At 41.4% G+C, this 24,551-nt stretch overlaps 1 protein-coding gene across 3 annotated transcripts; it reads left to right on the forward strand.

The window, feature by feature from the left end:
* The first annotated feature begins 40 nt into the window (after nucleotides 1-40).
* On the forward strand, nucleotides 41-24,351 carry LOC117290516. 3 transcript variants are annotated; one of them, XM_033771941.1, is made up of 17 exons: nucleotides 41-253; nucleotides 1,991-3,347; nucleotides 4,144-4,312; nucleotides 4,824-4,960; nucleotides 5,834-6,045; nucleotides 6,996-7,196; nucleotides 8,305-8,353; nucleotides 9,249-9,401; nucleotides 10,446-10,499; nucleotides 12,557-12,669; nucleotides 14,101-14,187; nucleotides 14,834-15,106; nucleotides 16,050-16,750; nucleotides 19,781-19,902; nucleotides 20,865-20,951; nucleotides 22,604-22,669; nucleotides 24,078-24,351. In XM_033771941.1, exons 2-17 carry the CDS (start codon nucleotides 2,025-2,027, stop codon nucleotides 24,171-24,173), a joined length of 3,843 nt encoding a protein of 1,280 aa, XP_033627832.1. In that variant the 5' UTR covers nucleotides 41-253; nucleotides 1,991-2,024; the 3' UTR covers nucleotides 24,174-24,351. The 3 variants fall into 3 exon arrangements, with proteins under 3 accessions (XP_033627832.1, XP_033627831.1, XP_033627833.1); XM_033771940.1 differs by having other exon boundaries at nucleotides 41-187; XM_033771942.1 differs by having other exon boundaries at nucleotides 41-187; nucleotides 2,019-3,347.
* The last annotated feature ends 200 nt before the right edge of the window (nucleotides 24,352-24,551 follow it).

Consider the following 24,551-nt stretch of genomic DNA (forward strand, 5'->3'; position numbering starts at 1 on the left):
GTCAAAAAGTCACATCTGTTGATATTTGGACCAATCGTGCTTCAGTTGACAGGGCTGTGTATACTCCTTGGTACTTGACTGCAGTAACAACATTCCTTGCACGTTTGACTTCGACTTTCTGGCCTTACATCCAGTTACTGAAGATCCGGTCACTTTACAGATACAAACTGGACAGTGGTAGCCGGTGGTAAATGTAGTCTAATAATTATTCGTGCTGTTTGAGTGTTTTTGCAAGAGATTGTACATGTTCCAGGTTAGGTAGCCAGGACAGTAGTTTTTTGTTTAACGAAACAGAACATCGTGTGACCGGGCATGCACCAACCCAAGCCAAGCTAGCCATTGGCATGGCATAGGATGCTGCACACACACACACTCACTTTGTTTGTTGATTTCTCACCCACTCTCTCAGCTTAATCGATCAAACAGACAAGTCAGTCGGAGACAGATAGATTAGATGGTAATTTAGATATATCAGAGTCAGTCAGTGAGTGTTTCTGATCTTACTATGTGAAACCATCCATTGAGGTAGCTAGAAGTGAATGAATGAAACTGAATTGCAAATGCCATTGTTTTTAGTAGGTTTTACTTAGCTAATAGCTCCTTATTAAAAAAAAAAATTATTTTATAAGTCAGTGACTGCAAAGTGCAAAATTATCCCAAACATTGGAAAAGTTTGCGTATGGCGCCACCACTTTTTCATTCGAAATAAAATAATATCTATAGTATCTAATTTACCTGATTGATATATCCCTTTTAGTTTTTGTAAAAATAAGTGAAAAAGTGGTGGCGCCATACGGAAAGTTATCCCAAACATTTGCCGGATTAATCAAGGATATTATAACAAATTATTAGCTTTATGAATTTTATGGCCAATTGGCAGGGACACAAAGTGAAATCAACACTGACAACTTTCAATTCGGGAGCAATTTTCAAGTTTAGGTGCCCCTGCTTTTGTATGTTATGAAACGTAACCACTTAAAGGCAGTGGACACTATTGGTAATTGCTCAAAATAATTTTTAGCATAAAACCTTTCTTGGTGACGAGTAATGGGGAGAGGTTGATGGTATAAAACATTGTGAGAAACGGCTCCCTCTGAAGTGCCATAGTTTTCGAGAAAGGAGTAATTTTCCATGAATTTGATTTCGAGACCTCAGATTTAGAACTTGAGGTCTCAAAATCAACCATCTAAACGCACACAACTTCGTGTGACATGGTGTTTTTTCTTTCATTATTATCTCGCAAGTTCGATGATCGATTGAGCTCAAGTTTTCACAGGTTTGTTATTTCATGCATATGCAACTGTGAAGGCTAGTCTTTGACAATTACCAATAGTGTCCACTGTCTTTAAAGGGAAGGTGCACGTTTGGTAATTACTCAAAACAAATATTAACTTAAAAACTGACTTGGTAACGAGCATTGGAGAGCTGTTGATAGTATAAAACATTGTGGGAAATGACTTTCCTGAAGTAACGTAGTTTTTGAGAAAAGAGTTAATTTCTCACTAAAACAACTAAAGACTTCTAGCTTGAAGTCTTTTATTCTTATCTGAAAACACACAAACTTGTCCAACAAGGGTGTTTTTTCTTTCATCATTTTCTCGCAACTTCGATGAACATTTGAGCTCGAATTTTCACAGGCTTGTTATTTTATGGTTAATATGATGGGATACACCAAGTGAGAAGACTGGTTTTTGACAATTACCAAACGTGTACATTCCCTTTAAAGGCAGTGGACACTATTGGTAACTACTCAAAATAATTATAATCATAAAACCTTACTTGATTAAGAGTAATGGGGAGAGGTTGATAGTATAAAACATTGTGAGAAACGACGTGTATTTCACATTCAACGCGCTTACAAAGTTCATCTTACAAAATGGCACGCGTGTCTCCTTGTGGTCATGTCACATTTGTGGATGCAGCATCACCAGTTCTTTAAAATATAACTCTATGCCTGCGTCAAACAGTTCAACATTTTTATTGTTTACAGACTGTTCTATCATCAAAACCATGACCAGTGAGAGATGATGGAAGCCTCTGAGCATCAGAATATCAGGAATGCCAAGACGGCTGGTGATGGGATGGATGATGATGAGGTCATCAGCTCCACTGATGCTGACACCAGCTCCTGGGAAAGTGAACCCAACACTGCCCGAAGCTCCCGGCAGTATTACCCTATAAAGGGTCAATCAAACGCCCAACCCAATGTAGATACTGGTGATCTGGAATTTCTAACTAACGGACTTAGCTCAGAGGAGCACCTTGATATCTTGGGTGATTCAGGTTTACTTTCATCTCAGTACTTAAAGAAGACTTTAGGGGTTGAGGCAAATGATGCTCAAGGATCCCACCAAGATGGTAGAGATGTTAACGGGGAGATGAACAGACAAGGGGCTTTGGATAATGTGAAAGAGGCAGATGGGATGACTTCTGATAGCTCAACAGACAGAGGAGATGAGGATATCATTGAATTGGACCTTACCAAAGAACCAAAAGGTCCGTTGCTTGGGAATGGGTTCCCAGGACTCCAACATTCCCAGTTTGGATTCCTACCTTCCCTTGGTGGATTTGGTGCAAGTCCCTTTGGCTCTTTGATGACAGGATTACTTTCCAGTGATGGCGATGGATTTGAGAATGATGCTGATGTATCGAGTCAATCCGAAGCCGAAGAAGTACGGCATTCTAGAGAGCGAGTTGAGGTCCTTTCTCCTGGACAAGAAGGTGGAACTCAACAGGAAAGATGGGATCATCTATTCACGATCTTGGAACAACAACATGTCCAACAGTTGACCTTACAACGAGAGCACCATGAGAGGCAAGTTGAAATGCTTCAACTACAACTTGCTCGCCTGACTGAAGAACAAGAAGGTCTCATCTCTAAACAACACCAAGAGCCTCTTGGGCGTGGTTCCACATCACCAAGACTGGAAGCAACCACAACTGGACATGGCAACCACCTGAATGGTCATGAGAAGCAGGCGAGGGTCACTCCAAATGGAAAAGAAAACGAGAGGACTTCATCACCAGGATTCATATCCGTTTCCAGTCAGGAAGAGACAGATTCAGCATCTGGCGACAGCGACCACACCTTAGAAGGGTCCTTAGAGGATGCAAATGAGACACTGATGACAACGTGGACAGACGTCATGGAACAAAAACAAGCTGAGATGGTCAAGGACAGGATCACTGACAAGGAGTCAAAGACACAAGAGATAGGAAGTAGTTTTCAAGGGCAGGAGGACAGCAGAGTTCGGGATGTAGCTGCACAGTACGACAATCACCTAATCGCTCTGCAGAGAGAGTTTGCTCAACAGCAACACAATTTACAAGAACAGTATGCATCTCAGGTGAGATATTATTCATTAAAGTCGTTGAACGACTCATCTTGTATAGCAGAGCACAATGCTAACCAAAATGTATCAGTTGCTACTCAATATTAGCATTCAGTGTACACAAAACAAGTTCAGTCTAAATATTTTGCTATGCAAAATTGCTGTACGAAATCTTTCCCTGATAGTGTAGGGATTTTAGTTTACTCTTTTACTAGTCTTACATACTACCTGTGCATGTTTGTAATGTCACAGGTTTTCAACCAAAGGGACTCATGCAATATTAAGCATCCATCTTAAAGCCATTTTATTTTAAGTTGTGGGAAAGTTTATCTACATGTTGCCAGTAGTTTCTTTTCCTAGTTGGATGCGTTAGACATGTGCTTTGAATATTCCTTAGGAAGTGACGGGCCTAGCGGTTAAGAGCACTGAATTCAAACTCTGGTGTTTCTGATCAGCAGAGTGTGGGTTCGAATCCCCAGCCATGACATTTGTGTCCTTAAGCAAGACACTTAACCATTGCTTCGTCCTTCGGATGGGACGTAAAGGCGTTGGTCCCATGTGTTGTGTAAAAGAACCCATGCACTTATTGTAAAGAGAAGGGGTTCACCCCGTCGTTCCTGGCTGGATTGGCAGCATATTGCGCCATAGCACCTTGTAAACGGTCCATTACATGGTGATAAGGATTACATGTAGGTCTTATATCTCAAACTTCGTCCCACTCCTTGCATTAATAATACCTGGCGCTTTGTATCCTTTGTCAAAAGGCGCGCTATAAATACCGTTATTATTATTTATTATTATTTTTATTTAGGTACGGAGCATGCAACACCAGTGGTTATCACTGCAGCAACAGCAGCAAGAACAGCAAACGGTGATCAGGCATCTCCTATCACGCCAACAGGAGAGAATCAATCAGACACAACGAGATATGCGTGGGGCGACACAAGGGAACGAGGAGTCAGATAGTGCAGATCAGAAGGGTGAGTTTTGCTGAAATGCTTCCATTTTGAGTAGATTTGTTTCCGTATTTGAAACGGAAAGGACTTTATTGTTTAAAGGCAGTGGACACTATTGGCAATTACTCAAAATAATTGTTAGCATAAAACCTTACTTGGTGAGTAATGGGGAGAGGTTAATAGTATAAAACATTGTGAGAAATGGCTCACTCTGAAGTGACAGTTTTCGAGAAAGAAGTAGTTTTCCACGAATTTGATTTTGAGACCTCAGATTTAGATTTTTAGGTATCGAAATCAACCATCTAAAAGCACACACCTTTGTGTGACAAGGGTGTTTTTTCTTTCATTATTATCTCGTAACTTTGACGACCAATTGAGCTCAAATTTTCACAAGTTTGTTATTTTATGCATATGTTGAGACACACCAAATGAGAAGACTGGTCTTTGACAATTACCAATAGTGTCCAGTGTCTTTAATTTTAGTCTGAAAGCTTACTGATTATGAAGTTCATGCATTTTGAAAAACATTTTGCAGGAGACACGGATAGAGACACTCCAACCTCAGATGACACCAGTACAACATATTCTGATTTTACCTACTGGAAACAAGCGGAGCAAGATACGTACAAGGCACTCCCAGATATGTCCACAGACGAGGTCTCAAGTGAACAGGTAAATTAATAATATGTTAAGTGTCGTGGCCGAGCGGTTAAGAGCACCGAATTCAAACTCTTGTGTTTCTGATCAGCAGAGTGTGGGTTCGAATCCCCAGCCGTGACACTTGTGTCCTTAAGCAAGACACTTAACCGTTGCTTTGTCCTTCGGATGATATGTTAAGCCGTTGGTCCCATGTGTTATGTAACGCATGTATCGAAAAGAGAAGGGGTATTGCGCCACAGCACCTTGTAAAACATTACATGGTGCTATCAGACTTAGGTGTCATAATTCAAACGTAGTCCCACATCTTGCAGGAAATACTGTATGTTACAGCCCCAGGAGCGTCACGCGGTGATGGACGTGTACGCTATATAACAAGGCACAATTATTATTATTATTAAATGGCTCAGGAAGCTCCAACATTCGGTATGTGGAGCTATGTTCTTGAAGTATTATAAGACCTCTTTAGCACATGGAATCGTTAAAAGGTGCTGTGGCGCAATATGCAGCCAATCAAACCAGACACACCAGGCCATCCCCTTCTCTTCTCAATCACTGGGTTATATTATGTGCATTACACAACACAGGACCTATGGCTTTACGTCCCATCGGAAAGCTCAGCAATGATGGTGAAGTGTCTTGCTTAAGAACACCAGTGTCATGACTGGGATTTGAACCAACACTCTGCTGATCAGAAACACCAGAGCTCGAGTCCAGTGCACTTATCTGCACGGCATTGACATGCCATTATAAAATAACCTGCTATGGTCGGCTGCATGTCTTTAGGTGTTGCAGTACATTGCACACCCTGGAACGGATAATTGTTCATGACAAATAGAGTGGGATGAATAATTCTTTACTTGAACATTATGCTTTTAATTCACACAGAGAAGCCCTCCAATGGATGCCAACAAGGGTCAAAGGTCACCTCAAACTGAAAGGTCGCCCCATCAAGATCTTAACCAAAGGTCACCTGAACTTCATGGCCATCAGTGGGTGGGGCAAAGGTTAGATCAAAGGTCACCTCATCTGTCGGGTCAAAGTTCATCTCCAGGGCAAACAGTGGACTTCGGAGAGGAAGATGCAAATCTTTCATCAAGGTAGGTCAAAGGTCATGCATGAAAACAATTCCTTGTTTTCTTTAACAGCGAAGAGTTTTGATGCCTTTTGTAGATCAAGTTTTTGGCTATGACATGAATCCCTACTCACTGTTAATAATGATGAGATATGTTTTCAGGAGAGTCGCAGGGCCTCGGGAACACTGGTGCCTAGTGCCTCGGGAACACTCAAGCCTAGGGCCTCAGGAACACTGGTGCCTAGGGTCTCGGGAACACTGGTGCCTAGGGCCTCGGGAACACTGGTGCCAAGGGCCTCGGGAACACTGGTGCCTAGTGCCTCGGGAACACTGGTGCCTAGGGCCTCGGGAACACTCAAGCCTAGGGCCTCAGGAACACTGGTGCCTAGGGTCAAGGGAACACTGGTGCCAAGGGCCTCGGGAACACTGGTGCCTAGGGTCTCGGGAACACTGGTGCCTAGGGTCAAGGGAACACTGGTGCCAAGGGCCTCGGGAACACTGGTGCCTAGGGTCTCGGGAACACTAGTGCCTAGGGCCTCGGGAACACTGGTGCCAAGGGCCTCGGGAACACTGGTGCCTAGTGCCTCGGGAACACTGGTGCCTAGGGCCTCGGGAACACTCAAGCCTAGGGCCTCAGGAACACTGGTGCCTAGGGTCAAGGGAACACTGGTGCCAAGGGCCTCGGGAACACTGGTGCCTAGGGTCTCGGGAACACTGGTGCCTAGGGCCTCGGGAACACTCAAGCCTAGGGCCTCAGGAACACTGGTGCCTAGGGTCAAGGGAACACTGGTGCCTAGGGTCAAGGGAACACTGGTGCCTAGTGCCTCGGGAACACTGGTGCCTAGGGCCTCGGGGAACACTGGTGCCTAGTGCCTCGGGAACACTGGTGCCTAGGGTCAAGGGAACACTGGTGCCTAGGGCCTCGGGAAACACTCGTGTAGTTTGAAAGTAAAGCCTTCTTTTTCCCATTGTCAGGTTGAATCTACGTGAGAAGCATGCCAGACACATAGCGGACTTGAAAGCTTACTACGACAGTGAGATGCAAGACCTTCAAGCCAAGCTAATAGAGGCAACAGCCCTGAGTGATCACTCCCCAAATAAAACCCTCGAACGAACCAATCAGAGACTTCAGAATAACTGTGTCAAGCTGGAGACATCATTGAAATCTGCTAACAGGTTTGTCAAAGAAACAGTTGAAATGATACTGTGCATAGTGTGTACAGAATTTTTACAGAAAAATGTGCTGGTTTCTGGGCCATTTATTTGTTAGTTCACAGAGCTCACAGAGACGGTCTGTATCATACACACCCACGGCCTGTTGTGGCCGAGTGATTAAGAGAAGTTAAATTGAGCTCTGATGTTTCTGTTCACCAGGGGTACGTTCCACTCGCGCAAACGACTCGCAACTGTTCGCGCAAACGTTTTTTATCTTTTGAACGATTGGCGCGTATACGCGATGTCAATATGGCGGCGCCCTGAAATGAAGATGGCGGCACCATACGTAGTTTTTGTTTAACTTTGTTTTTGCTATAATAGTCCTCTTTTTGACATTACATCAACTAATTAACTTTGTTATTCCAAATCTGCATTATCATCCACCGAAAATACAATGTAATTATGTTTGTGACAAAGAAATAATACCGTATGCTTGTCCGCCATTTTAAAAACCACTCGCCAACACCTCAGAAGTAAGTTCGCCTAAAGTTGCCAACGTTCGCCAACAGTGACGGCGAACAACTCGTTCCACTTGAAATTGTTGGCGAACGTGCGCAACTGTTGGCAACGTTTGCGCGAGTGGAACGCACCCCAGAGTTTGGGCTGGAGTCTTGGCCTTGACACTTGTGCCCTTAAGCAAGACACTGTACCATTATTGTTGCGTCCTTCGGATCAGACACGGAGAAGCCAGTGCCCTTATCAAAAAGAGAAGTGGTTCTTTCCAGTATTCCCGGTTTGATTGCCAGCATATTGCGCTGAAACACCTTGTAAACCATTATAGATACTATGTTTTGGTCTCAGTTCACAAAGTTAGCTCCAAAATACCCTGCAGAAAAATACAGAATGTATTATTTGTATTGTTATGTGACCAGTCTTGGACCAATCAGAATGCATAAGCTCTTTAAGGTATTAATAAATTTTAATAAACTTTTTATAAAAATAAAATTAAAACTTTGTCAATTTACATAAATTGCATTTATAAAACCTTGATTTGTTTATTATTTGTTTGCTGAAAATACCATATTAAAAAAACAATCTTCCTTTTTTATTTGTTACTTCTTCAACGTAGCCGCATTGAAGACCTTGAAACTACTGTGCAAGTTATGGAAACCAGACTGGTAAGAAATCTCTTCACATAGAGTTACTAGAGGGCGCACTTGTGATGCTGCGTGCACAAACGCAACGCGACGGGACTTTAAGGAGACGCGCGCCCCATTTTGTAAGATGAACTTTGTACACGCGTTGGTTGAGAAATACATGTCGTGTATATTGATAAATACATGCTCTGGATGCTATTTTGTCAACTTACAAAATGGCCGCAAGTGCCGCGTATATGGGCCAGTGCACCCTCTAGTTCTTATATATAACTGTTGCTCTTCACTCTTGTATTTGGCTTTCTGCTTCTCACCCATACACTATTGTTTTACTAAGATGCAGACAGAGAGCCATTCCACGGCTTTATTCCATGCACTGCATCTCCTTGGAATACCTTGCCTGGTGCATGCTTCCCTCCATTCCACAATTTAGACTGCTTCTAGATTCTATTTGTAAATATACTTTTTGGCCTGCTTGGCCGCCAAAGCAGTAATCATATGTATGTGTATATTGACTGCGAATTTCTGTGTGAAATGAATTCGTATGGATCTGGACATCCGTTCTGTTGGGTCTGGTAACTTACCGGCCCGGTAACCTACCGGCCTGGTAACCTTACCAGCCTGGTAAGTTAACAGCTGTTCGCACTTGGATTAATTTGTGTCTGGTAATTTACAAGGGGCCTTTCTCAAACCTCGGCTTTAGCTCCGGCTCAGGCTTGGGCTCAGCGCGCTGCGTACGCAGTGGATACTTAGACTTAATATCGGTAAATTAACAATTTGGGGTGGTAAGTTAACCATTTTAAGTCCAATGCGAACACGGCTTTAGTGTGACACCAGATGTTCAGGCTTCGTATGATGTTGGTGGAACGGATCAATTGCCTCAACTTAACTAATGTGTTACTTATTGATCCTATCTCAGGCTGAGCCTCATGACAGTACTAATAACTCGGTGACCAGTCTACTTCATAAAGTGAATGACCTTAAGCAGTTATGCAGACACAAGGAGTCCGATATCCAGACACTGGAGAAGAAGAAACGGGAACTTCAGGTATCTCTGGACCAAGCTTACCAGGTGAGGGCAGCAGATACATTCTGTTGCAGAAACCTAGAGTTTTTTTTAAAACCTGGGCTTAGCCTGGCGCCAGGCTCAATTTGATGTTGAAGCAAAATCCTGCTTTATTCTTCAATCTAGACTGTTTTAAAGACACCGGATTTGGTAATTGTCAAAGACCAGTCTTCTCACTTGGTGGATCTCAACATATGCATAAAATAAAAAACCTGTGAAAATTTGAGCACATTGGTCGTTGAAGTTGCAAGATAACTATGAAAGAAAAAACACTCTTGTCACACGAAGTTGTGTGCTTTCAGACGCTTGATTTAGAGACCTCAAAATTTAATTATGAGGTCTCAAAATCAAATTTGTGGAAAATGACCTCTCTCGAAAACTACGTCACTTTAGAGGGAGCGGTTTCTCACAATGTTTTATACTATCAACCTCTTCCCGTTACTCGTTACCAAGTAAGGTTTTATGCTAATACCTATTTTGAGTAATTACCAAGAGTGTCCACTGCCTTTAAAGGCAGTGGACACAATTGTAACTACTAAAAATAATTATTGACATAAAACCTTTCTTGGTGACGAGTAATGGGGAGAGGTTGATGGTATAAAACATTGTGAGAAACGGCTCCCTCTGAGGTGCCATGGTTTTCGAGAAAGAAGTAATTTTACACGAATTTGATTTCGAGACCTCAGATTTAGAATTTGAACTTTGAAGGCTAGTCTTTGACAATTACCAGTAGTGTCCACTGTCTTTAAAAATAGAGAAATAGCAATTCCTCCCTTCATCTCCCTGAGTTATTTTCATCTAAGATATTTTTTTTTTGTACCCCCTTACCAAGAGTGGCTTTCAAGCCTTGTGTGGAGCAAACTTGTTTATCAAAAAAAAGAATAAATTGGGGCTAGATAGCTCAGCTAGCAGATCTCTGGCACGTTAAAGGTAGCAGGTACAAATCCTGTATGTTTTTCTCTATTACCTCCAAATTTATTGAATTTTACCCAGTTTGTTTCCAATGTGGTTTATTAATTAGTATCGCTAATTTGTTTAACATTTGAACAGCTTCAAGATGCACAAGCAATGGATGAGCAGAGAGATCAAAAGATTTTAAAACGGGTGAGTGTCTTGGAAAGAAAGTGGTGGTCGCACCGAAAGACTTTAACCAAAAGTAAAAAGAAAACATGAGCTTTCATAGCAACAACAACTGCTTCATCAGATCCAATGCATTTAATGAAGTAGTATATAACCACAAGGTGAAATCTGGACTTCGAAATTTGAAATTTCATTTCCGGGGGTAATGCAAGGTAAAATGGAGAAGGTAGATTTTACCAAGGGATCATATAATCTTCGACTATGCACTAACGAAATGCATCCAATGTGTTTTTTAAAGTAACTCACACATAGAAATTTTGTATTTGAGATGTGTTCACAAAAGTTGCATTGTCTATTGCAAGTTATGATATCAACCTTTTCAATTAATTTGTTGTGTCAAAACAATTTTCTTTTTCTATTAAGATTTTTTTTTAAACAAATAATTTTTGTTTAAATACATAAATTTACCCAGATAGTTTCCCTTGTGGTTTATAACTTGTTATTCTTCTTGTATATACCTCAAACAAAGAAATTGACAAAATAGAGACCGCCAAGATATCTCAGCTGGTAGAGCACAGGCACGTTAATCCAGAGGTTGTTGGTTCAAATCTCGCTTTAGTAAATTTGCCTTTGTTCAACCCCAAATCCGTAGTATCCCATGAGAGCTTAAGTGCATAATGCTGTGTGGAACATGGCTGTGCACATGAACAGCTGTTTTTTTGACAATAATAACCAGTTTTTATACAGCACTTTTCACACCCTAGGCCTTCTCAAAGCGCTTCTGACATTATTACCCCTGGTCACTGGGCCTTAAATCATTCCTTTAACCATCTCAGCTCCCTGGGGAGTATACAGCCTGTGCGACAATTATGCACTACTCGACTAAACCAATCACAAGAACCATCTCTGCCCTCACAGGTACCCGTTTAACCCTGGTTGGAGAGGAGCTATTATAATATATTCATAAATACCTCAGACAGTTTCGCTATTCCTATTGGTGGAGAGCGCGTCACGTGGGTGTGTATAAACCTTTGTTGATGACCAGTAAAAAGTGTTGAAACATGGGCGTGACACGCGAGTTTGCACCTGTGCTTATAAGACAGTTTCTTCATTCCTAGTGGTCGAGAGCAACGGTCGAGACAGCATTCCCTTATAAGGAGTTGTTTACCCGAGGGCCTTGACTGGGCCTTACCATTTTATAGCTTGAGGGGTGTTAAGTGTTGAAAGAAATCATTGAATATAATTTTTGCATTTATTTTACTTTTTGACCATAAGTGTTGATGTTTTTTGACCGAAAAGGTATTTATGAATGGGAATCAAAGTGTGTTGAATCGGTTTTCAACTAGTGGTTTAAACCCGCCGTGGCCTGGTTCTTGATAATTTACCTCGACTTCGTCTCGGTGAAATTCTTAAGAACCAGGCCTCATTGGGATTAAGCCACTAGTTGAAAACATCTTCACCACACTTTGATTCCCTTAGTTAAGTGTCTTGCTCAGGGACACAAGTGTCATGACCGGGATTCAAACCGACACTCTGCTGAACAGAAGCACCAGAGCTTGAATTCGGTGCTCTTATCCGCTCGGCCACGACACCCCATGGACACCCCATGGACACCCCATGGACACCCCATGACACCCCACGACACCCCATGGACACCCCACGACAGCCCATTGACACTCCACGACACCCCATGGACACCCTGTGGACACCCCATGGACACCCCACGACAGCCCATTGACACTCCACGACACTCCACGAAACCCCATGGACACCCCATGGACACCCCACGACACCCCATGGACACCCCATGGACACCCCATGGACACCCCACGACACCCCATGGACACCCCACGACACCCCATGGACACCCCATGGACACCCCATGGACACCCCATGGACACCCCATGGACACCCCACGACACCCCATGGACACCCCACGACACCCCATGGACACCCCATGGACACCCCACGACACCCCATGGACACTCCATGGACACCCCATGGCGGCCCCACGACACCCCATTTTCAAACTTGCATGTAGTGTAGTGTAATTACCACTTTTCTTGCCCTTCCCTCTGCAGGTTTTGGCCGAGTATAAAGCTCTAGCTGAGAAGCATGAGATAACTCGAGACCTGCTGCAAGCGACGGAAACTCAGCTGTATGACTCCAAAGCAAAAATTGCTGACTTGACAAGGTATTAGATGCATATAGGATTTTAGGCATTGCATGGTGAGGTCTTTGGTTTGCGGTAACACCATGTGTGTGTCTCTTTGCCAGGTAGATTTTGTTCTTAGAGAACTGTCTTTTTTTATTCTACTACCGCGGAGTAGAATTATCGGATGTTCGGGAGACTTTTCAATTCTGAAAAGAACTGTCCTGCTGTTTAACTACTACCCGGGCGGAAGGTATAGAAAATTGGCTGGGACTACTACTTATAGCTCATATCTTATAGATCGTATTACTGCACTACCGCAGAGTCAGTTCTTGAATTGGTCTCAAAGCTTTGACTATCTTGCTCTAGTCATCAGCAGGAGAGTCGATGCATAATATGGACTGCAGGCCACAGGCCAGTGATTTTAGTGTAGGGCCAGTAAACTGGCAGTAACAGTGTGTGTGTTAAAGGAACACGTTGTCATGGATCGGTTGAGTTGGTCTTTGAAAAGCGTTTGTAACCGTTTGTTATAAAATGCATATGGTAGAAAGATGTTGTAAAAGTAGAATACAATGATCCACACAAACATGCCTCTAAATTGCACGGTTTTCCTTTTACCACGTTGACCAACACGGTCAGCCACTTATGGGAGTCAAATTTTTGACTCCATTAAATGGCCGATCGTGTTAGTTCGTGTTAGGAAAACCACGCAATTTCGAGGCAAATTTGTGTGAATCATTGTATTCTACTTTTAAAACATCTTTCCAACCATATGCATTTTATAAAAAAAGGTTACAAACACTTTTTATAGACCAACTCGTTCGATCTAAGGCGACGTGTTCCTTTAATGACTGGATTAGTGTTTGACCGCTGTTAATGGACCGAGGCACAGAGTAAGTAAGTAACACTCGGGTTAGACAGGCGCTTCAGAGTCGCGCCGAACCAAATAGATTAGGAGCTACTCTGGGTCGACCCAATGAAATTTTGGTTACAGACAGGCGAACTTAACATAACATTTACATTAGGTTCGGCTCATGACAAGATCAACGTCTGAAACCAAGACGCTCCAGGGTCGTTCCGACCGACCGCAACAATCGATCTTTCGGCCTCTAGTGCGTCCAGTCGCTCTAACTGTTTCAGACGTCAAACTTTTCATGTACTTAATTCAGAATTTGGTTCTGCGCAGCTCTGGAGCGCCTGTCTGAAACGGGTGTAAGGTTTGCGGTGACACCAAGTAACAATCTCTACAGAAGTGAAAATTACCTCTTTCTTAAGAAAATACGTTACTTTAGCCGTTTCTCACAAAGTTTTATACTATTAACAGCTCTCCACTGCTTGTTACCAAGTAAGTTTTGTGCTAGTAATTTTTTTGAGTAAATACCAATAGTGTCCAGAGCCTTTAAGTTGTGCAACACTTTGAGTGTTATGAAAGATATAAACATAGATGTAAAGAAAGTCCTGTTATATTTGCAGGGTGGTTTCACATCTGGAGTTTGAAGTGAGGCGAATAGATTTGGAAAGTTCAGTACTAAAGAGACGGAGTGTACCAGAGTCGTTAAGGTAGGAACACTCATCCTCATACCCCCTCTTCTGCAAACATAGAGCAAGATTAGATAGCTCATTTGCCACTTGTTAAAAATCCTGCTGTAGTTAGTTTGTCTTTGTTCAACCCCAAATCGTTTTTAAAGACACTGGACACCTTTGGTAATTGTCAAAGACCATTCTTCTTACTTACTGTATCTCAACATGCACAAAATAACAAACGTGTGAAAATTTGAACTCAATTGGTCGTCTAGGTTGCGAGATAATAATGTAGAAAAACACCCTTGTCACACACAGTTGTGTGCTTGCTTGATTTCGGGACCTCAAAATCTAATTCTGAGGTCTCGAAATCAAATTCAAATATTTTAGTGGAAAGTACTTCTTAATTGAAAACTACGTTACTTTGGAGGGAGCCGTTTCTCACAATGTTTTATACTATCAACAGCTCTCCATTGCTTGTTACCAAGTAAGTTTTTAGGCTAACAATTATTTTGAGTAAATTACCAATAGTGTCCACTGCCTTTAAAAGGAAAATGAGTACATAATAAAAATGAAATTGATTTATAAAGCCCCTCTTTAATTGAACACTGGTTTTGTCTCCTCAGATGCAATATCTTAGTCTGCTGCCCAATCACTCATTATATAAATTGTTTGTCATTTGCAGTGGTACCAGCCTACGGTCTGATAATGCCTTGAAATTGGACACTGCCATGCGGTCGCCCTACAACAGTAATCAAAAGAAAGATCTGAACAAAGCGTCACCGGAGCGCGGAGACCGTCATAGCGTCCCTATCGCATCAGGTGATGCGCCCTCTGTTGGCCGTTCTGTGGAAGATAGGAAGTTCCTGAAGTCAAGCTTTAATATGTTTACTGGAAAGGAACTGGTTTCGTCTGAGAGTGGTAGCGAAAGTCTTCAAATTGCCACGGATTCTGAAAGGTATATTTGTTATCGAGATTGCCGGCCGGAAATATTTGAAAGAATAAGGACTTTATCCCTAAATGAAAGGGCACACAACCATAGCAATGCTAATGATCATTACTGGATGTGTGCCATACTTCCTTGTGCAGTAACCAAATCATTCAAAGGAAAAGTATACCATTGGTCTTTGGAACAGTTCGACTGTTTAAATCCTAAATAATGTAGATATATTCAATGTAAAAAACTTAATTTCAAAAGGTGGTAGATTTTGTCCATGCAGGAAGAATAATCCGTAATTTGAATACACAATCTCAGAAATGTATCTAACAGTTGCGTTTCTCAGATTCAATTTTGGGGGGAAAAAAAAACTGATACATTTTTCCAAGAACCACATTACTTAAAAGTAAAATTATTCTTAAAATGCTTTGACTGTTTTGAAGCATGCTGTACTTCTAAGTAAGTTTTTATTGACATTCATTTTAAAGGTAGTGAACACTATTGGTAATTGTCAAAGACCAGTCTTCTCACTTGGTGTATCTAAACATATGCATAAAATAACAAACCTGTGAAAATTTGAGCTCAATCGATCGTCGAAGTTGCGAGATAATAATGACAGAAAAAACACCCTTGTCACATGAAGTTGTGTGCTTTTAGATGCTTGATTTCGAGACCTCAAATTCTACACTTGAGGTCTCGAAATCAAATTTGTGGAAAAATACTTCTTTCTCGAAAACTACGTCTCTTCAGAGGGAGCCGTTTCTCTCAATGTTTTATACTATCAACCTCTCCCTCGTTACCAAGTCAGGTTTTATGCTGATAATTATTTTGAGTAATTACCAATAGTGTCCACTGCCTTTAAGAGTGATTACCAAAGGAATACCATCTCTTTAAGACAATAAAGGAGTTAGAGTGAACAATATTTTTTGTTTGATACATCTCTGCTTTTTCTTTTTTCAAATAGTTCATCTCAACTGGAAGATGATAGACTTGGCTTGGATCACAGCAACAACCTTGATGTGCCCTTGGACCTTGACGAAGAGCGCCCTCTTTCACCGATGATGAAAGCAGCCCGTCAGTTTGATATGTGGAAAGTAGAGGAGAGCATGAACGCAGGAAGTGGCTCTACCGAGCGGAGTCTGAACGGAACTTTGGAGAACGAGAAGCTGTCTAGGCTCTCGCATCATATTTCAAGACAATCCTCTAGTGATGCAATCGTGGCCCTGAAAGGGGACCAGGATGATGGTCCGCTAACATCAGATGCAAGTATCCACATTTGGGCAACATCCAAAGTTGGGAAGAAGAGGTCACCAGGGTCTTCTAAGGCCAGCCCAGCATTGGCTCGTAGTTCAACCAATCAGCAAGCTCGTACCTCACCCAATCAACAAGCTCGGCAGAGCTCACCCAATCAACAAGCTCGACAGAGCCTAGCTAAAGCGATCAAACCACAAGATCATGACATTTTCCCTGTGAAAGGTAGCAAAGACAGCCCTAAGAGGTCAAAGGTTAACAGTCCACGGAGCAGGTCACGGCAATCGACCGATACGGCGCCCTCGCCAAGGAAGCAGAGGGAGTCACCGCGCAGGCAGCTTTTTACGGAGAGAAATCAAGAAGAGAAACAACGATTGAAAGGCGAGACTCGAGGGGTTATACCTCCGCCAGATGGTAAGCATTACAACAGAGTAATTGGAAATTTCTGGTTCCTGTATGTTTTGACATGTAATGTGATCTGTCCAATGTTCAGAATGTTAAAGTCTGCACAAGGAGACACCAACATTAAAGGGAAGGTACATGTTTGGTAATTACTCAAAACAAATATTAATTTAAAAACTGACTTGGTAACGAGCATTGGAGAGCTGTTGATAGTATTAAACATTGTGGGAAACGACTCTCTCTGAAGTAAGGTAGTTTTTGAGAAAAGGTCATTAATTTTTCACTAAAATAATAAATGACTTCTAGCTAGAAGTCTTTTATTCCTATCTGAAAGCACACAAATTCGTCCAACAAGGGTGTTTTTTCTTTCATCATTTTCTCGCAACTTCTATGACCAATTGATCCCAAATTTTCACAGGCTTGTTATTTTATGCTTATGATGGGATACACCAGGTGTGAACACTGGTCTTTGATAATTACCAAAGGTGTACCTTCCCTTTAAAGGATTTGGGTACTTTTTTTAACACAAAACATACTGTCCACATATTTAAATTAAACTTACTTAGGTTGAAAATAATGATGGTAGAAAGCTTCCCTTAAAATATTACTTGCTGAGGTGCTTTTAACATCTGGTCCTAGGATATCAAATTGTGTCACACATAAACAAAATATAGGCTTTTGAATGTTGTAGTTTAGAATGGGATCATTTACTAACTTGGGAAGGAAGTAACTAATTTTCACTGTAATTAATACATCTATTCGGGCGGTAATTCAACCAAGTACCATTTGAGCGCGGTTATTGACTCGCTAAAAAGAAGTTTTGTAGGATCTGAATAATCAGCCTTGTCCTGTGATGTATGTGAATGCAGGAAGCAAATCGTAGAAACAGATGAGAGGTAAATTTCCATACGATTCATCAATGTCAGAAATTGTTGGTGTATTATCAAGGTTGGGTCAGCACATGAGAGAACATTAAAGGGAAGGTACCGGTATACGTTTGTCAAGACCGGTCTTCTCACTTGGTGTGTCCCAACATAAGCATAAAATAACAAACCTGTGAACATTTGAGCTAAATTAGTCGTCGAAGTTGTGAGAAAATGATCATCATCATCATTCGGCATAGACTTGCGTCCGTGGCCGCCTCGTCCTCAGGTTGTAATGGTGGCGCACTCCTGGAGTTGCCGCCATCACCTGGTGTCTTTCAATCGCTTCTTGTCTCAGTTCTTTGAAAATGATGAGAGAAAAAATTACCCTTGTTGACGAATTTGTGTGCTTTCAGATTATTTTAGTGAGAAATTACCTCTTTCTCTCAAAATATATGCTACTTCAGAGGGAGTCGTTTCCCACAATATTTTATACCATCAACAGCTCTCCAATGCTCATTACCAAGTCAGTTTTTAAGTTAATATTTGTTTTGAGTAATTACCAAACGTGTACCTTCCCTTTAAAGGGAAGTTAATAACATTCATTGGGAAAAAAGGTCTGTACCCCCTAGCAAAAAAAATGTTTTGGGGGGTTACGGTTGTATGGTGATCTGGCTGGCACGCCCGAACAAAGATATTGACAATATAGGGACAACGCCAATTAAGGTCTAGATAGCTCAGTTGGTAGAGCACCGGCACGTTTCCGGAGGACGTTGGTTCGAATCCCACTATAGTCAATTCTTTGTTCAACCCCCCCCCCCAAAAAAAAATCATTTAAAAATTTACCCAGTCAGTTTCCCTTGTCGTTTACTTTGATATAAAAAAATAATTTTCTCGTTGTAAGGCATGACTCTATTTTAAATATGGCCGAAGTGCCATTCAGCGACGACGGCAGTTGGCATGGGTCGCCACTCTTAAACTCACACCTGTGTGGGATGGAGTAGCCAGCGATAAAGCCAAAATGCAGCTCTTCAAGTCCACAGTCGAGACAGTGCTTTTGTATAGCTGTGAAGCTCTAGCGATCACCGACACCATGGCCAAGAATCTCGACGCGTCTCACCGTGCTCTCATGCGTTACAGCCTCGGTGTGCACTTTCCAGTACGGCTGTCCAACAAAGACTTGTACTCTCGCACATGCATAACACCTGCCACAACAACCCTGCTGAGAAGTCGTCTTCGTTTGATCGGCCATGCTCTTCGGAGACCTGAGGTGCCTCTCGCTACTTTCGTAAATCCACAAAACTAGCCATCTGAACCCTTTCGACAGGGTGGAAGCCTCCGCTGCACCTACATATCACAGCTTATAGACGACCTCAACGCCATCCGCCTACAACACGATCAAGCTGTTCAAGCTGCCCAGGAGCGGCCTGGATGGCAGACACGAATTTCTAACATTGGACAAACCCAAGGTCACAGCGTCTCGAGTCGAGTTCGGCCCGAGTAGCGTCAACTATATATATAGTCTTATGGGTATTGAAGGCCTGCTATGTCATCTTTGTGAAGGCAATGTCATTTTTATCTTGCAAAGTACACTTTGTGAAAATTTCACTTTTAAAGCTGGTGATGTTTTTGAGATATCGCCGAAAATTCGGAAGCGAATATATCCATATATAGGAATACACAATCTCAGTTGACAATTTTAAAGGCAGTGGACACTATTGGTAATTACTCAAAATAATTTTTAGCATAAAAACTTATTTGGTAACAAGCAATGGAGAGTGCTGATAGTATAAAACATTGTGAGAAACAACTCCCTCTGAAGTAACATAGCTTTCGAGAAAAAAATTTTTTTTCCACGAATTTGATTTCGAGACCTCAGAGTTAGATTTTGAGGTCCCGAAATCAAGCATCTGAAAGCACACAACTTCGTGTGACAAGGGTGTTTTTTCTTCCATTATTATCTCTCAACTTCGGTGACCAATTGGATGATTTCAAATTTTCACAGGTTTCTTATTTTGTGCATATGTTGAGATACACCAAGTGAGAAGACTGGTCTTTGCCAATTACCAATAGTGTCCAGTGTCTTTAAGGCATACAAACTGATATCTTTTTACATAACCAAAGGTATTTTTGCCATAAATTTTAAGAATGATTACCAAACGTAAACCTTCCCTTGCAGGTGGAGACAATGCAGTTGGATCTATTCTTTCAAAGGTTCGAGCTGGGGAAGTTCAGACCAGAGCTGATTGGGAAGTGCAAACAAATGTCACAGCAGGTTCTCAAAGAACTCGCACCCCAAAGGTATGTTCATTTCTGCAATATTTTGCTGTAATTTTCAATCCCAGATCAATAGAAATTTTAGTATAATTATCATTTTTCGTGTCCGATGACTTCTTTTTCTTCCAATTATTATCAAACTGGCAAAAAGTGGACGAGTGAACACCCTGAAAAACTTCAGAGGAGTGGGTTGTCTCTTATTTTTTTGGTCTTTTTCTTGGGGGGTGGGGCAGTTTACCAGCTCGCGTGTACATTTTCCTGGAGAAGCTGTTTCATGCACTGGCATGCATGTACTGTCCTACACTTTACTTTACCCGTACTCAAAAGGGGACAGTGGTACTGGAATTCATGACTGAAATCTCCAATCTTGTTCTATCCTTACAACAATATGCACACCCTTTAAAAATAACATTGTAAATTTGCGTCAGATAATAATAATAATTATATTGAAGTCTTATACAGCGCACATATCTACTAAACAAGGTACTCAAGGCGCTTAGTATATACATTATACAGAAAGATAGGTCATTGAAGTTATGATTTATGAGACCCAATTATGTAGCACCTTAATCATTCATTCATTCATTCATTCATTCAATGGTTTATTAAAAATCTATTCAATTCGCTGCCAGCAGCAGAATTACATGAACAGTTACATAGTTAAAAATTGGGAGTAAAACATTACATAAGGGTTACAAGGTGCTATGGCACATTCAGCAGCCACAGCCAGGAACACCGGGGCGAACCCTTTCTCTTATTAATAAGTGCACTGAGTTCTTTTATACGCGTTAAACAACACATTGGACCAATGGCCTTACGTCCCATCCGATGGACGAAGCAATGGTTAAGTGTCTTGCTTAAAGACACAAGTGTCACGGCTGGGGATTCTAACCCACACTCTGCCGCTCAGAAACATCAGAGCTTGAATTCGGTGCTCTTTTGTCAGATTTGTTAGAATAATTGTTGATTGTGTATTGTTGATACAGAACCAGACTGAGAGTAAATTTGACATCATTGAACGAATCAACGATCACCAAAAGAAACTAGATGACCTTATCATGGAGAAGCGACAGGTAAGCTAGCTAGTCACTAAATGCCTAGTTAGGGTTAGGGTTAGGGTTAGGGTTAGGGTTAGGGTTAGGGTTAGGGTTAGTTAAGAAACTAGATGACCTTATCATGGAGAAGCGACAGGTAAGCTAGCCAGTCACTAAATGCCCGGTTAGGGTTAGGGTTAGGGTTAGTGTTAGTGTTAGGGTTAGGGTTAGTTAAGAAACTAGATGACCTTATTATGGAGAAGCGACAGGTAAGCTGGCCATTTACTAAATGCCTAACAAGGGTTAGGGTTAGGGTTAGTTAAGAAACTAGTTTCTTTGTTAGTTATTGATTAATATTACTTCTTTGTTAAACCGGCCCCAGGGCTCACCCTTAACACTAGCCTGGTGTACATTGTCTTGTAAAAAATTCTACGGACTAGTAAACACCACTTCTCAACTTGACCTGTGGGCTACTATAAACTGTGCAACCTTCTTGTTTAAAATGCTCATCTTTCTTCCTTTCCAGATGTGACTAATGCATTTGAAAAATGTGTTTATTTAGTTTTTATGCATAAATAGTTGAAGGCACTGGACACTATTGGTAATTGTCAAAGACAAGTCTTCTCACTTGGTATATTATATCAACATGTGCATAACATAACAAACCTGTGAAAATTTGAGCTCGATTGGTCGTCGGAGTTGCGAGATAACTATGAAAGAAAAAACACTTCTGTCACACAAAGTTGTGTGCTTTCAGATGCTTGATTTCGAGACCTCAAACTCTAAAACTGAGGTGTCGAAATCAAATTCGTGGAAAATTACTTCTTTCTCGAAAAGTACTCCACTTCAGAGGGAGCCATTTCTTACAATGTTTTATACTACCAACCTCTCCCCATTACTCGTTACCAAGTAAGGTTTTATGCTAATAATTATTTGAGCAATTACCAATAGTGTCCACTGCCTTTAATAACGTTTCAACCCTAGCAGAGTTTTTGTCGTTGAGAAAGACTCTTCTAGGGTCATAGCGTCAGGCCTCTGCATTTATACCACAGCTAATAATTGCAACAGCTAATACATTTTCTGATTTAGAATTGAGTGTGTGAATGTGTACATAACCCTTCCAGATTTTTGGCAAAATCTCAAAACGCTACCACCTTTTAAAATGAAATTTAAACATATTTTTTTGTAACGTGCTATTTTTATTGTGTACATACCTACAAAAACAATTGAATAGTTTGCCTTTAACTTGTTAATTATATCTATGTGTTTGTAGCACTTGAACAAGGCAACTGGCCAAAGGTACAGTTAATTACGATCCTATAAGCTAAAGTAGTAGTCCAGTCTTTTTTCTATACCATCCGCCCTGGTAATAGTTAAAAAGCAGGACAGCTCTTTTCAGAACTGAGAAGTCCCCTGAACCTCCGATTATCTACTCCGCGGCAGTAGAATAAAGCAAGACAGTTCTCTAAGAACAAACTCTACCTGGCAAGTAGATACACACATGGTGTTACCGCAAACCAAACATACATTGATACCTCACCATGCACAGCCTCAAATCCTATGGCCAAAGGTTGTCATGCCCACGCTTCTGCTGCACTTTCTTCTAGATTAAACTATCAAGTCCAACTAATTAGGCTGATTAATGTTCCTAGTGATAGGAAGTTATGATAAATGTTGTGTTTGCTTCACAGCTGGAGACTGCTCTTAGTCATGTGCCCATATCAGGAAGGCTATCACGTAGCTCAAGGAAAGAAGAGGTAGGACGGACAACCCATGGGGTATAGGGAGGGGATGGGTGGGGCTAATGTGCATTGTTTTGATCTGGCCGAAATTTCATGGTTCTGCTTACTGTAAGCAAAAAATAGGTGCTTATGGAAGCAGGGCCCAATTTCATGGCTCTGCTTACCACAGAATTCTGCGCTTACGGAACCCTTGTAGCATGCAATTCTATGACACATAAGCGCAGAGTTCGGCGGTAAGCAGAGCCATGAAATTGGGCTCTGGTGCTTATGGAAGCAGGGCGCTTGTCTACTTGACGTTGCGTTACTGGGCATTCTTCGCTTACACAACTACCCCAAACATTTGGCGCTTGCACAGTAAGCAGCGATTGGTGAACGTAAGTGCTGAGCTGTCAAATGGGGCCCTGAAGAAGACACATTCCAAACAAAAACATCTTCGGGAGAGGGCAGGTATGATATAGAAACCATGGGGTATAGGGAGGGGATAGGTGGGGATATGTGCACTAAGTTGATTATTGAAGAGGACAAATTGAAAACAAAACCACCTTCAGGAAAGAGGAGGTGGATAGAATCCATGGCATATGGGGAGGGAATGGGTGGGGAAAAGGTACAACTGTGCAGATTTGAAGGGAAGGGTGTCTCTGGAAAGGAGATTTGATGGAGAGCACCCATGTAAAACCAATACATGTCTTTATCCTTGTGGAAAAAGACAGGGGACTAGTCTAACCAAATTCAACCAAAAACACGTCTGGGAAAGAGGAGGTATGATGGAGAGAATCCATTCAGTATGGGGAAGGGGTGGGTGGGGATTAATGTGAAATCATTGATTTGAATGGAAGGGAAATCCAATTTGACCCTTAAACATATTATACTGCTTATACTATCACATCCATATCATGCAAAGGTAATCCGTTGCACCATACTGCACCAACTATCCACGCTAAAGACAATGCAGTAACTTTTGCTACCGCTGTGCTCTGACCTTAAAATTTTCAACTTAAAGCCATTGGACACTTTCGGTAAACAGTATTGTCCAAAGGCCCACACTTCGTGTATCACAACTTATATATAAAATGACAAACCTGTGAAAATTTAGGCTCAATCGGTCATCGGAGTCGGGAGAAAATAACGGGAAAACTCACTCTTGTTTTTGCACGTTTCGCCGTGTCATGACATGTGTTTACTATAAATCCGTAATCGATGTCGAGAATTGATAATTGTTTTAATGTTTTCTCAAAAAGTAAAGCATTTCATGAAATAATATTTCAAGAGAAGTCTTTTACCATTACCTTCTTTAAACCCTGTAAGTTATTTGTAAATCTGTGAACTTTTTTTTTTTCTGTTCCGAAAGTGTATAAGTTAACAAATTATCTCAGTCTGTATTTTGTTATAACAAATTGTATTCATTTAATTTTTTTCTTCTCAGGAATTACTGGAGCAGCGGCTAGAACAGGTAACCCAGCAACTTGGATCAGTCCGGATGCTTCTACGAAAATACAACGCCCTCAAGAGTTCAATTTGAGCCAGGGTACATGTCCCACATTGAATGATCATCCAAAAAGATTGATTGAATGATAGTAGTGATGCCGAAGAGCTTGAGAGGTGTTTCAACATGAAATGATATTTGAAGTTAGTAGAATTTGAAACTTTGCATGGTGGAGATACAATCTAGTAAGGTTTGCAGTAACACCATGTACATGAGTAGGATTTGAAACTTTGCATGGTGGAGATACAATCTAGTAAGGTTTGCAGTAATGCCATGTACATGAGTAGCATTTGAAACTTTGCATGGTGGAGATACAATCTAGTAAGGTTTGCTGTAACACCATGTACATGAGTAGGATTTGAAACTTTGCATGGTGGAGATACAATCTAGTAAGGTTTGCAGTAACACCATGTA

This window comes from Asterias rubens, chromosome 5 (genome assembly GCF_902459465.1).
Source record: "Asterias rubens chromosome 5, eAstRub1.3, whole genome shotgun sequence".
Taxonomy (NCBI): domain Eukaryota; kingdom Metazoa; phylum Echinodermata; class Asteroidea; order Forcipulatida; family Asteriidae; genus Asterias; species Asterias rubens.

Excerpts from the sequence above, each read along its gene's own strand:
- LOC117290516 (XM_033771941.1), top strand. The coding sequence starts at position 2,025 with ATGATGGAAGCCTCTGAGCATCAGAATATCAGGAATGCCAAGACGGCT. Across the intron at positions 14,188-14,833 it reads AGTGTACCAGAGTCGTTAAG|TGGTACCAGCCTACGGTCTG; the intron begins GTAGGAACACTC and ends TGTCATTTGCAG. Across the intron at positions 20,952-22,603 it reads TTATCATGGAGAAGCGACAG|CTGGAGACTGCTCTTAGTCA; the intron begins GTAAGCTAGCTA and ends TTTGCTTCACAG.